We start from the raw sequence: 13,062 nt of genomic DNA, 5'->3' as shown, positions 1-13,062 counted from the left end.
GAAAGCAAGAGAGTGATAGTGCATATCCTTGTGTTTTAGTTTCCCCTCTTCTATTATGCTCTCCATGTTTACACCTCCTTTCTGAGTCAGCCCTAATCCTTTCCTCCTTTAGCATCCTGATCCCAGCAGTAGCTAACCCAGGGGGGTTTGCAAACCTTGGTGCTCCAGATGTTTTGGACTTCAGCTCCCAGAATTCCTGACTCTTGGCCAAGCTTGCTGGGGCATCTGGGAGTTGAGGGCCAGAATTTGGGAGCCATCTCCGTAGGAAGTCCACTGATAGGACAGGAAGGTGCCAAACCTCTCCCCTTTGTGTGTGTTCCCTGCTTCCAATGTGAAGAACAGGAATGAGTAAAATGCATCCTGGGGGGATCTTTACGGTACCCCAAGATCATGTTTGACATACCCTCAAACATTTTTTGGCTTAAAAATGCTCCTCTATAAGGACAATTTTGCCATATTTTGGGGCTCCGCAGTCAGTTCCTAAAAATGAGTCGAAACTGGAAAGTTTTCACTGCCGGCAGGAAAAGAGCAAGGAAGGAGCCATCTTCCCAAATTTCCCAAGCTTGGGAGCAGCCACTGAAAAGGCCCTGTCTCTTGTCCCCACCAAACATGTCTGGGGAGCTGGTGGGACTGAAAGAAAGGCCTCCCCCAAAGAGTTTAAGAGTCCAAGCAGGCAAATACAGAAAGGTTAGCCATTGTATGGGCCCCCCATCACACCCCATGACTAGACGAAATCTGGACCCACATCAGATGAGAGGACAAATCTGCCAAGACTGCAGAGTCAGTGATAAGCTGTTTGTCCAACATGTACCCATCTGATGCACTTAGCATTTTTGTGTGTGTTTGTATGTGTGTGTTATTGTGTTGATGGCAGGCTCTCCCTTCAGCCGAATCGAGCCCGTCCCTTCCCCAGGCGGACGAACTGAAGCAGAAGGTCAATGAGCTGCAGCGGAAACTGGACCAGCAGACCGAGGTAACTTCCGAACCCCCTTCAGGTTCTGCTAAGGAGGGCAGGAGGGAGATCCAGGTCTATTTGGAGATGTCTGGGTGAATTGCAATAGCATCCGGAGTCCTCCTTGGTCCAGAGCAGCAACAAAATAACTCTCTTTCTGAAGTGAAGAGAGCTTAGGGTTTTTGCTGGCTATTTGTCTGGAGTTTTATGTCTCCTTCCCTTGTTTTCTTTTGGTCCTTTTCTGGGGACATCTTAGAGGCTGGAACTCTCCCAGGAGAACCAGAGAAATGGCACTCCCCACAACCTGAATGTTCGCCTGGAGGAGATGGAGGAAGAATGCCGTCGACTGAGAGAGGCCTTTGAGAAGAAGAACCAGGAGCTCCAGAGCAGTCTGAAAGAGTGTGTGCTAAGGCTGATTCCACTTTTTATGTTGCTTTCATATTTATCTCCTCTATCAGTGGTAGAATTCAAAGACATAGCTGTGTTAGTCTGTAGAATGAGTATGTAAGATCTTGTAGCACCTTTGAGACTCACTGAAATAAAGAAATTGGCAGCATGAGCTTTCCTAGACCTAAGTCTACTTCTTTTGATGCATTTGGTGGAGTGGATCTGAGGAAGGAGAGTGAAGTCTACGAAAGCTGATGCTGCCAATTTCTTTCTTTCAGTTAGTCTCAATGGTGCTACAGGATCTCTCTACATACTATCTCCTATCAGGTCCACTTACAAAAATTCAAAAACTCTAATGTAGACTGCACAGCACATTATGACCGCCCCTATTCCCACTGAGATCTCAAAGACCCTGCCGAGAAGGAGAGAACTCTCACTGGCCATCATGTTTTGTCTTTTTAAGTCTCTGACCTGGACAGGGGTTGTGCCTGTGTTGCTGCATGTTTGTGTATTTCTCTGTAGGTGGCTTTAAAAGGATTAAAAATCCTTTCTCCTTCCTTTCAAAACACAAAAATTCTGCAGGCTGAGGGATGTGAAAACGATCAAGGAGCAAACTGAAGCAAAGCTGGCCGACTTGGAGGAACAGCTGATGGAGATGCAGGAGGCACTTGACCGGTTCCGGGAACCAGCGGGAGGTCCTCCGGACAGGGATGACTTGCTGAAGGTGAGTTTTGCCCTGCGTCAACAATGTGAAACCCAAAGTGGATTAGAGCAGTGCTTCTCAAGTGGCCTGATGTGAGAACCTAGCAATTATTATTATATTCCAGCACAGTATTTGGGTCCATCAGGTACAGTTGTTTTTCTTTCTCTCCTGGAAATCTTCCAGGGTTCAGCAGCAAATGGCTCTGGGGAACTGTACCAGGGATCACCACTACAGTGGCTTAGAATATGAGTTATTAATATATAGTGCAAAAGGGGTTTTCTTTTTGGATTTAGTATGCATTCACATTGGAAATGTTAAATAAAAACATACCCCAAAAGCATTTAAAACCAAATAATGACACCGACAATACAGTGGACTCCAGTTAAAAGACCTTTTTCAGTGGACTATGAGAGTCCATCTAAACAAAAAAGGGGAAGAGAGCAGAGGACCAGCCATGCCTCCCATGGGAGACAGTTCCACAGCTTGGGAGCAGCCACCAAGAAGGCTTTTTCATGCATCCTCACCAAATGTACTTGAGATAGTCGTATGACTGAAAATATATGTGACACTTCTCCACCAAAACGCTGGGAAAAATTAAAAATGTAATGAAAATCAGGTAGCTGGGTAAGCCCAGGGGGCAAAATGGTTCTGCCTCTTCCGTATTTGCCCACCTGTGTTCTAGAGGACTACAATTCACAACCCTGGGTTGTGGTCAGTCGTCGTATTTTCAGTTGCTTTCCGAACGCTTCCCAACAGGGAGTGTGCCTTTTTGACAGCAGCTGTGTACTGGGCTGACCTTTTCCTCTTGCTGCCCAGCAGTTTCCCAGCATCCCTTCTGTGGTCTCAGCTTAGACCTATCAGCATATGCCTGGAGTCAAGATTTTTCACCCCAGTGTCTGTCACTTTGCACTGGGCTGACACTGAACTGCGTTTGCGATGTTCTGCTTGTTCCCCCAGTTTGTGGAGATCCTTTTCCTTTGCTGTGTGATCTTGATTCGGGGGGATAATTCGGAGAGCTGTCGCAAAATGGAAACTGCTAGACGCAACCCCGTAGCAATCCAAATCTATTCATGTCTCGCTTTCCCTTTCCCAGGAGCTGCTGGAGACCAGAGAGGAGTTGGAGGAGACCCTCCAGGCGAAGCAGAAGCAAGAAGATCAGCTGCGTCAACGGGAGCGCGAGCTGACAGCTCTGAAAGGGGCCCTGAAGGAAGAGGTGGCCAGCCATGACAAAGAGCTGGATCGAGTCCGGCAGCAGTACCAGCAGGACATGGAGCAGCTGAGGCGCAACATGGAGGACGTGTCGCAGGTGAGCAGAAGATTTGTGGTGTGAGTGAAGGGGGAGCGCCAGGGTGGTGTCCCCAGAGGCCTTAATACTGCTTGGTACTGCATCTGAAGAAGTGGGTTGGAAGCCACAAAAGGGCATGTTAAAATAAAAAACAGCTAGTCTTGAAGGTGGTTGTCCACCTAGGCCAGGGTACAGCCTGCAGGCCATGTGGGATACAATGTTAGCTTTTGTAGGGGTAGCTCAGTGCATTTCTGCCATCCTTTTAGGGAGATACCTTTTATTAAAAATGGGAAGTGATGTTTGGATCATTTTGTGTTACTGTATAAGAAAAGTTCTCTCCCGGGCCTAAAATAGACTGAGGGGTGCAACAATATGGTGAAAATGTTTCCCCTGTCCCCTTGAGGAAGTTTGGGGACATTTTCTTCTCCAGGGTTGTGTGATAAGGGTTGAACCTGGACAGTTCTGAGGTTGTTACACACAGTCCACTGGAGACATAGAAAACGTTTGTTGTACCTCTTCACCAGACATTGCATGCACCTCATGATGGGAATCCAGATGATTACTAGACTTCACTTTCCAGCGTCCCCAGTGCTGGCAAGGCTTTGCTAGTTCTTGCAGTGTGGCAACATCTGGGCAGCCACATGGGTCCCTTTTCCTGGCCTAAGCCCTAAATGGTCCTGCTTTGCTTATGTGGCAGACTCCTTAGCATGGTTCTTTTCCCCCTCTTTTACATTAATGTGAATTGTGTTTTTCCCCACACAGGATCAGGCCAGCTTGGAGGCTGAGCGGCAGAAGATCAATTCAGTAGTGAGGAATCTGCAACGGGAGTTGGAAGGGAGCAATGAGGAGACGGCCCAATGGAAGGAGATGTTTCAGAAGAACAAGGAAGAGCTGCGAAATGCCAAGCAAGAGTAAGACTGCCTCTCCCCTTACAAAGCGAGTTGTTGTTACTACCTTCTAGTAGACCTTGTCTTACGGTGACCCACTCAGACAGTTCTCTTGGCAAGATTTGTTCAATGGGGCTGGGGTTGCCATTGTCTGAGACTGAGTGTGACTTGTTCCTGTTTCCCCCCTCTCTTTTCTTTCCCTTTCCAGGCTGATGCAGGTGAAGGTAGAGAGGGAGGACTTCGAAGAGGAGCTGAAGGAGATGCGTGAGCGCTTCATGGCAATGCGACAAGAAGTGGACCAGGTCCGGAGCAGCCCTGAGGACGACGGACAGACCAGCACTCTCAGGAAGGTGCGTTTGATGGAGAGCCACATGTACCGGCTTGGGGATTTGGGGAGTTTGAAAGAGCCAAAAGAGTGATGGGGAGATGGATTTATGGAGGATCTTAGAATCCTATAGCTGGAAGAGACTCAAGGGCCATCCAGTCCAACCCCATTCTGCCATGCAGGAAGACACAAGCAAAGCATCCCCTGGGACAGATGTCCATCCAGCCTCTGTTTAAAGACCTCCAAAGAAGGAGATTCCACCACTCTCAAAGGGAGCGCCTTCCACTGTTGAAAATCTCTGACCATTAGGAAGTTCTTCCTAATGTTGAGGTGGAATCTTGCTCATGTGTTCCTTCTCCTTCTCCACCAGGAGTTGCGTGACGTTCGAGATCAGCTGCGGGAGCTGACGCTGGAGAAGCAGACCCAGGACGAGGTTCTCCGGCAGCGAGAGAGGGAACTGAGCTCCCTGAAGGCGGCCCTGAAGGACGAGGGAGCCGATCATGAAGAGGAGGTGGCCCAGCTGAAGCGGCAATTTCAGCAGGACCTCCAGCAGCTCCGCAAGGATTACGAGGACGCCTTCAAGGCAAGGATTTGGAAGGGTTCCTTTGCCTTGGGAAGGGATTGGGCTCCTGGTCTGGCATTTAACTTGCACAGGAAGGACCTTTTGCTGTCACTTTTATTTTATTTGTATCCTGCCTTTCTTCTTGGGACTAGTCTTCCCAAGCCAGGCTTTTGAAAGGTCCAGGCTTTAAAACTGGCAGCAAACTGGATTATGGTGATGCTGATGAATACAGTATGCAGAATCTTTGGCAATGCGCAGTAATGGGAGATGGGCTCGGTTATGATTTGTTGTTTGGTTATGAGTTTGAAGTGCGTGTCTGTTCGAATCATATACGAAATGTTGGAAGATAAAAATACTGCCGGAGGGAGAAAAGGACATAAGTCTTAGTTTTGCATCTTTCTCGTGGCTTTTGCAGGTCAAGGCAGCATTGGAGGGCGAGAAGGAGGCAACGGAGCAAACGAAGAAGGCTGTGGAGTCCACGCTGAGGGAGACTCAGGAGGAGAACGATGACCTCCGGCGCAAGATCCTGGGACTGGAGACGCAGCTCAAGGAGTACCGACACTTTGCTGACAACTGGCAAGGCACAGAGGCCAGGCTGAAGGAGAAGATCGCCAGGTTGGAGGTACTTTGGGGGAAGGTGGACTACACAGCTCCCGATCTGCCCCCAACTCTTGTAGACCTCTTTGCTGAAGGCTGCAACCACATTTCTAGAGCAGTGTTTCCTAAATGTCCATCCAACCTTCCTGGATTTAAAATCACATTGCTGGAAGGGACTTCAAGGGCCATTTAGTCTAACCGCCTGCCATGCTAAAACTCTCCTGACCTCTGGAAATGGAGACTCTACCACCCTCCAGGGCAATTAATTTAAGCAATAAGCAGTATAGTATTGTATATCGTTAGACGAATAATAGTGGAAAGGTTTCAGAGAGGTTCATATAAATATAGCATTTATTGCTCCAAATTAATTTAATGAGAAACTATGGGAAGTACAAATGCCTTATGAATCTGCAGTTTCCCCCCCTCTTGTATATATTTGTTCTCTTATTTGTGAAATGTTAAAGCATATTCTGCAGTTTTTTGTGTATAGGTTTAGGTTTCTTTTCTACTATATTTGAATTTGTGTAATGTAAATATTTTACAATATTTTAATTTGTGTGATAAGCTTCCTTGGATGCTGCACTGGAAGAAAAGTGGGATAGGAAGAAACGTAAAACTGAAGTCACTTTTTGTCTGATTCAGTGATTCTGTTTCAGATGAGCAGATGCTTCTCCTTTCAGAGTTCATGAAACAGCCACATAACAACAGAAACCTTATCTTCTTCTGACCAGCGCCTCTGCCTTGTGGCTCAAGGATGGCCAAGTGAAATAACTCATTTTAGAAGGATATTGTCCTCTTTCATGTTATGTTTCCCCAAATAGACCTTTGATTTAGTGGGTCACCAAAAAAGCTATCTGGTTTCTCCGCAACAATGGATTTTGTGAGGGAGGCTAACAGGATAATCTCTCCTTCCGCAAACAGTATTCCCCGACTAAAGCAAACTTTCGATTACACCAGCAAATAGGTTTTGTGGACATGGCTGGGGTGCTTCCATACCAAGCATCCTGAAATCCTTCAATGACTAGCAAGTCACTTCTGGCTTTTGGGCCAGACTTGGTTCAGAAAGCATCTACCCTTGATTTTAAAAATCTAAATCCAAATTCTTTTTTCTTTCATATTCACTTGGAAGTTTTTCATTAGACACCTTAAGGTCTGGAAGCATACTTTTGATTGTAAATATGATGGTTAGCAGGCTGAATCATGTGCTTTTCTCTACACTTGCTTGGCATACTTAAATGATTCTCTGATCTCAGGGATTTCAATGTTTGGTTTAATTGTATTTATGAACTGACAAATTCTACAAATGACTGCAGAGTAATTTTTAACAATTTGTGTATGTTCCTTGGGGCAAGGAGCTGTCCCGTTGTGTATTGTGAAGTCCTACGTGTGCGCAGGCATGAATTGCAAATAACAGGACCTCTGATTTGAAAAGCATCTGCAAGTCTTTGTATTGTTGTCCTCTTCAAGGCAAGCTCTGTTTCCCTTTTCCCAGGCTGACCGCAAGCAAATGGAAGCATCCCTGGGGGACGCCACGGACCAAGAGCAGGAGCTGATGATGGCTAAGCGGTCGCTGGAGAGCCACCTGGAGGACGCCCAGCGGAGTCTCAGCCGCCTCTCAAGGGAGCACCAAGACCTGAGTGCCTCTTACCATGAAGAGGTGAAGCAGAAGGAGCAGCTCAAGAGAGTTAAGAGCGAATTGGAAGAAGAGAAGAGGTTGCTGGACAAGAGCATCAGCAAACTCACAAAGGAGGTGAGTTGCAGGAGAAGAGAATCCATGGATGCCCCCTAGGCTTCACTGCCCCTAATTTGCTTATCCTCCAGCTATGTTCAGAGTTACATCCTTTTCCATATACCCCTGGCCAGATTGTTAGCCTCTGTTTCTCACTGCCTACTCCAGAGAGCCTTCCACCTTCTGCTGGTCCCCAACCTTTGGTCCATGGAGGTCTACATGAGGATTGTCCATCTGTCCCACAGCTTCCACATGGGAGGATCTCCTCCTGTCCTGTCACTATGGCCACAAATGTGGGGACCTTCTAGATGCTCTTGTAGTTCCTGTGTGAGAATGTATTCCTCTAATCTGACCCCTGGTCCCCAGCACCTTTGAATAATTGCTGCCACTGCAAATCACAAATTCAAGCATCCGCATAAACCTTAGGTAGTGTTCTCGGAGGCACAAGCACATAGTAGAAAAATAATGTATGTGACCGGAGGTTCAACATAACTCAAATTTAAGATTATTTATTTAACCTGTCTGACAAATTAATCTGCATTTCCAAATGGGAGATGTAGCATTGTGGTTAATCTCGACTTCCTCTGCCACTCCAGCTGGACCAAATGGCTCACGAGTCCCACAGTGCCTTGTCTGAACTCCAGTCGCAGCTGGAGGAGTACAAGGAGAGGTCCCGCAAGGAGATCACAGACTCCCAAAAGCAAGCCAAAGACCGGAACATCGAAGTGGAGAAGATGCAGTACAACCTGGGAAGGTTGCAAGATGAGGTAGGTGCAGAGGCTGAGAAGAGAAAGAGAGAGCCTTGGAGGAGAATGGGACATTCCCCTCTTGATGTGTGAAATTGCTGGTAGAAGTTTCCAGGTACACAGGGATCTTGCTGAAGCCATATGGGAAGAGGAAGGGAGTGGGATGTAAAACAGAAGATGCTGCTTAACCTTATCCTGAGGTCTACCTCTGACTCTCTGTCAAAGGTAGCTTTGGGGATGAGGCTAAGCAGCGTCTTGAGAAAACCCCATGATAGATTTGCCTTAGGGTCGGAAATGACTTGAAGGCACACAACTACAACAAGAGGGACTAAGGAAAGTTGCTAAGAAAATCCTGTGATAGCTTTGCTTTAGGGTCTGGGAACGGGGGCATGAGTTGGGATCTAGGTTCAAGTGTCTTCTTGAACCTTGCAGATGTTCTGCGCCACACAGGCTCTCTCTCTTCCCCAGGTAACGCGGCTGAAGCAGGCCCTTCAGGACAGTCAGGCTGAGCGCGAAAACGCTGTGTTGGACAAGGAACTGCTGGCTCAGCGCCTCCATAACCTGGAGCAGGAGATGGAGGCCAAGCGGCGGACCCAGGACGATCGATCCCGGCAAGTTAAGGCCCTGGAGGTTCGTATTTCCCCCTACCTAGGCACACACGCAACATTTCCTCCGGTCTCAGAATAGACTCTGGAGTGACCTTCAGCTCCCTGTCCCTGCCACTATCTTCTTTTGTCCATAGAGGATGAAGGCCAATCCAAACAAGATGGCCAATGCCAGAGAACTATTGGAGGCTTCCTGTTGTACAGGGGTTTTTAAACAAATCATACAACAGCAATTATACCCTTAAATAAAATGAAAGAAAAATGCATCACATACAGTGGGTGCTTTGGATCCATGGGGCTTCCTTTCCTGCCCCCATAGATAACAAAGCCCACCGTACAGTCTTAAAATTAGTACCTTTCCAAAAATCCACTGTAAGAAATATACAAGCCTCAACATGACCTGTTTTTTCCAGTTGGAAGTAGAGGACTTGCATGGGACTTCAGAGGATAAACCACATCTAAATTATTGTTGATAAAGTCAACCTATGGAAACCAAGTTACATTTTTAAGGACTTTTACTTGTGCTGTTGGTTTTTCTATAAGTGTGGTATTCCAGGTGCGTGTACGCCACTGATCTAATGACAGTCCTTGAAGGGTTTTCCATGCTCAGACAATTTCTAACCTTGCTCCCAGACCTGGGAACATAATAAGATCTTTGTGTAACAATTGTTTATGATCTTTTGGAAAGAGAGATAAAGGCGCAATTGCTGGCGAGACAGGACCTGTTCTCCAGTAGCATTTGAGTTCCCATACCAGTAACAGATTCCATACAGGCTCCGGCGGTGCCCACAATCTCATACAAACTTGGGTGTGTTCTCTGTGTGTGTTAACATGGCTAGTGGCAACTCTCCTTGCTTCCAATTTCTTGTTTTGAAAAAGCACTTCCCTTATTCCCAGTCAGGGGCTAGGCTGGTTTCGTGTTCGAGGGGCAACTTGGCACGGCGGTCCTACATTGGGCTTAACCAGTGATGAGAAGCCACCGAGCTCCATTTAACACACTATGTCTGGGTGCCATTTTGATTTCCCATAATGTTTGATTTTGGTTTTAGTCATGAAAAAGTATGGCTACTTTTATTTTATTTTGTATACACATTACTGTGGGATCCAGCATGGTTTAACAGTCTGAGCATTGGACTTTGACTCTGGAGAGCAGGGTTCGAATCCCTGTTCAGCCACAAAAACTTGCTGGATGACCTAGAGCAAGTCCCACTCTCTCAGGTTCAGGGGAAGGCAATGGCGAACCTCCTCTGAACAAACCTTGCAAAGGAAACCCCATGATAGGTTTGCCTTAGGGTTGGAAACGGCTTGAAGGCACACAGTTACAACGAGAAGGACTAAGGAAACGTGCTTTAAAAATCCTGCAATAGCTTTGCTTTAGGGTCACTGTAGGTCCGATTTGAAGGCACACAATACACACACATTACTGTACTGTACAAACTGCACACTGCTGTACACACTACACCCAAAAAGAGTGCTCCATCTCTCTTGAACACTGAACTCCTTTGAATATGAAGCACAGCTTCAAAATAGAGGATGGCACAGTATTAACAGTAAAGTCCTTTGCAGAGCTGAGGATAAGGAGGGACTCTTTGGATCTTTCCTCTTCTTAAGAATGAGGGAAAGGCTCAAATTGCATCTTTTCGATGCCATATTTCTGCAGGTACTCTTGTGGTGGCAGGCACTGTATGTGCAACATAACCTCTCAGCGCCAGGTGGCAGCATGGCTTTCTGTTCAAATTTCCTATATCCTTTGCTTATTGGTCTTTACTCAATATAAAGAGAGGCATATGATAAACATGGGCAGTTCTGCAGGTTGAAAATGGGCATGCTTTTTCTACCTGATGCTTGTTGCAAAACACTCTGGTGTGGGTTTCCCCCCCCCCTTGCACATGGATTTTTTTTTAAAATGCTCTTCTTTCCCATGCGGTAATATACAAAGATGAAACCAAACCCATTAAATTTTATTGCCTGGAATCTTACCACAGTTATAGGGAACTTGGCACTATCTAGATCATTTGGGTCTCAAGTCCCAAAACGAGTCCTTTGGCCAGGAGTAATGGGAATTGTTGGATGGAGGGCAAAGTTGGGGACGGAGCTGTAAAGCCTAAAAAAGACTTTGTAAAAAGGAGCCTCTTTCTCCAAAGCTTTGTTAACTGAGGTATGTCTGTAAGCCCTAAACGCCGCAATGTAATTGCAGGACAAATCGAAACGCCTGGAAGTGGAGCTGGATGAGGAAAGGAGCACGGTGGAGCTGCTGACGGAGAGGATCAACCGGACGAGAGACCAGGTGGGTGGCTAAAGCCCTCACAAGCACTGGGCAAAACTGCTAATAGTGACCAGAGGTCAGATGCAGGTCTTTGGTGGCCCAGAGAGTCTCCCAGCAGCGGTCAAGCGGACATGACAGGGACTCTTCTAAGCAGGGATTGATGAGATGCCTCACCTCTGCTGCAAGAGCATGCATCTCAAACCTGTAACTTAAAACCTTTAGAATGGGTCTTACCCTCTGAGGCAGCAGTGAACAATCCTGCACCCCTTTCTGTGCGGCAGCTATTAGATATTTAAAGAGGGCAGTCATGCCCTTCCTCCATCTTCTGGTCATTAGGTTAAATGTGCCCAGCTCCTTCAACCTTTCCTTACGTGTTATCTTCTCTTATCATTCATGTTCTGTGAAACTGCTCCAACTTATCAATCTTCTTCTTAAATGAGGTGCCCAGAACTGAACACAGGACTCCAAATGAGGCTTGACTAGCACAAAACAGACTAGGACAATGACTTCTCTTGAACCATGGTTCTGTTAATGCATGTTAAAATAGCATTTGCCTTCTTTGCTGCAGCATCACACTGCTGGGCCATGTTCATTTGCTCCAGGAGGGCTGTTCAGCTTACGCCCTTTCCTTTCTTCCTCCAGATTGACCAGTTGCGAGCCGAGTTGTTACAGGAGCGTTCCGTCCGCCAGGATCTGGAGTGTGATAAGATCTCACTGGAAAGACAGGTAAGGCACATTTGGTTAGGGTTTTGTTTGACGTGTGTGTTTTTTGCCAACTCAGCAGTCCTAAGGCCTGCCTGAACATCCCTGACTTCTGCAGTCTGTTGTCACTTGCGAATAAATCGGGTGCCAAACCAAGGCAGATGAGCAAGCTGCTTTCCAAAGTTCACTTTAAAAAATATAGACGTTGCAAGTGAGTTTTTCCCGACCTTGGGGAGAAAAAACTCCACTTGGAAATTGAGTGGGATATTGATTTCTCAACTTAAATAAGCCAGTCTTTTTTTCCCTCTGGAGTACACAGGTCTTACTCAGCAGCCATGCCTACAGCCCTGATCAATGGCAGATATTCTCATACCCCTTTGACCCTCCATTTGTGGAGTGCCAGAAGTTGGGAACTTTCCACCTTCTTTGTTCTTGTTTCTTTATATTCTGAACCAAGAACTAAATTTTGGGTCTCTGTTCTGTCTTGCCTATACTCAAATGCGGTTTCAGAACTGGAGGGCCGTTGGTTCCTCAGCTCTGCTCTAGCCATAGGTCTTCAGTCTTCAGAGGCTCAGAGGCCCACTAGAAGATGGCATAAAGATGGTAAGGAGTCCCACCTCAACATGGCAAGCCCAAATTGAGACCCTGGCTTCCATGTTCCAGGCTCACTCTAGTTTTCGGAGACTGCCCTACCCTCTCTTTCTCTCACATGTTGAAGGGATACACACATACACGTTACTAAGGACTTCTCTCCACAATGACAGTGTTGGGAGAAGAGTGGTAAGACTGGTTTTGGTGTTGAAAGTGAGTCACAGCCTGTGCTGCTTCTGCATGCTTCAGCAGCTGCGTTTTGTGTTTTGGTTCTCTTTGCAAACTCTTTTCTTTTGATGCATGTTCAAAAGAGGGAGAGGGAAGGGAGGAATTCAAAACCCTGGTTTGACTTTTGACATTGCTCACATTGGGATGTTATTTCCCTGTCCCAATGTGTACAGCCCCTCCACACTCCATGGGAGGATGGAAATGGCCTCTGCCCTTTCCATAGTTTCCCACCCCGTGACAGCAGTGTTCACAGTTTTTTGTGGGGTTTTCGAGCTAAGTGGCCATGTTCTAGAAGAGTTTCTTCCTGACGTTTTGCCAGCATCTGTGGCTGGCATCTTCAGAGAATGTTCACAGTTTGTACACTGCCCTCAAGTTCTGATTTATCCTTGCAACAACCTTGTGAGGTTGGTTTAGGGTGAGAGAGAGCAACCATCCAACCTTTTTTGGCAAGAGTATCATGACTGGGATGGCCACGAAAGCTGCAGTTCTCAGGGACC

At 46.7% G+C, this 13,062-nt stretch overlaps 1 protein-coding gene across 8 annotated transcripts in view; it reads left to right on the top strand.

The window, feature by feature from the left end:
• The window catches only part of CGN (cingulin), a 46,920-nt gene that overhangs the window by 25,546 nt on the left and 8,312 nt on the right, over window positions 1-13,062 (top strand). For 6 of the 8 annotated variants that reach the window (XM_042439383.1, XM_042439381.1, XM_042439385.1 and 3 more), the window contains exons 5-17: window positions 875-973; window positions 1,209-1,351; window positions 1,922-2,063; window positions 3,136-3,348; window positions 4,090-4,238; window positions 4,423-4,564; window positions 4,910-5,122; window positions 5,517-5,723; window positions 7,191-7,448; window positions 8,024-8,194; window positions 8,642-8,803; window positions 10,976-11,065; window positions 11,687-11,770. In XM_042439383.1, coding sequence (XP_042295317.1) covers window positions 875-973; window positions 1,209-1,351; window positions 1,922-2,063; window positions 3,136-3,348; window positions 4,090-4,238; window positions 4,423-4,564; window positions 4,910-5,122; window positions 5,517-5,723; window positions 7,191-7,448; window positions 8,024-8,194; window positions 8,642-8,803; window positions 10,976-11,065; window positions 11,687-11,770 — 2,073 coding nt within the window. Of the gene's footprint in view, window positions 1-874; window positions 974-1,208; window positions 1,352-1,921; window positions 2,064-3,135; window positions 3,349-4,089; window positions 4,239-4,422; window positions 4,565-4,909; window positions 5,123-5,516; window positions 5,724-7,190; window positions 7,449-8,023; window positions 8,195-8,641; window positions 8,804-10,975; window positions 11,066-11,612; window positions 11,771-13,062 lie in introns of all 8 variants that reach the window. The other 2 variants (XR_006100688.1, XM_042439386.1) reach the window with 1 other exon arrangement.

The sequence above is a fragment of the Sceloporus undulatus genome, chromosome 9, assembly GCF_019175285.1.
Source record: "Sceloporus undulatus isolate JIND9_A2432 ecotype Alabama chromosome 9, SceUnd_v1.1, whole genome shotgun sequence".
NCBI lineage: Eukaryota > Metazoa > Chordata > Lepidosauria > Squamata > Phrynosomatidae > Sceloporus > Sceloporus undulatus.
Note: the sequence above shows the minus strand (reverse complement) of the source record. Positions and strands in the feature narration are given on the sequence as shown.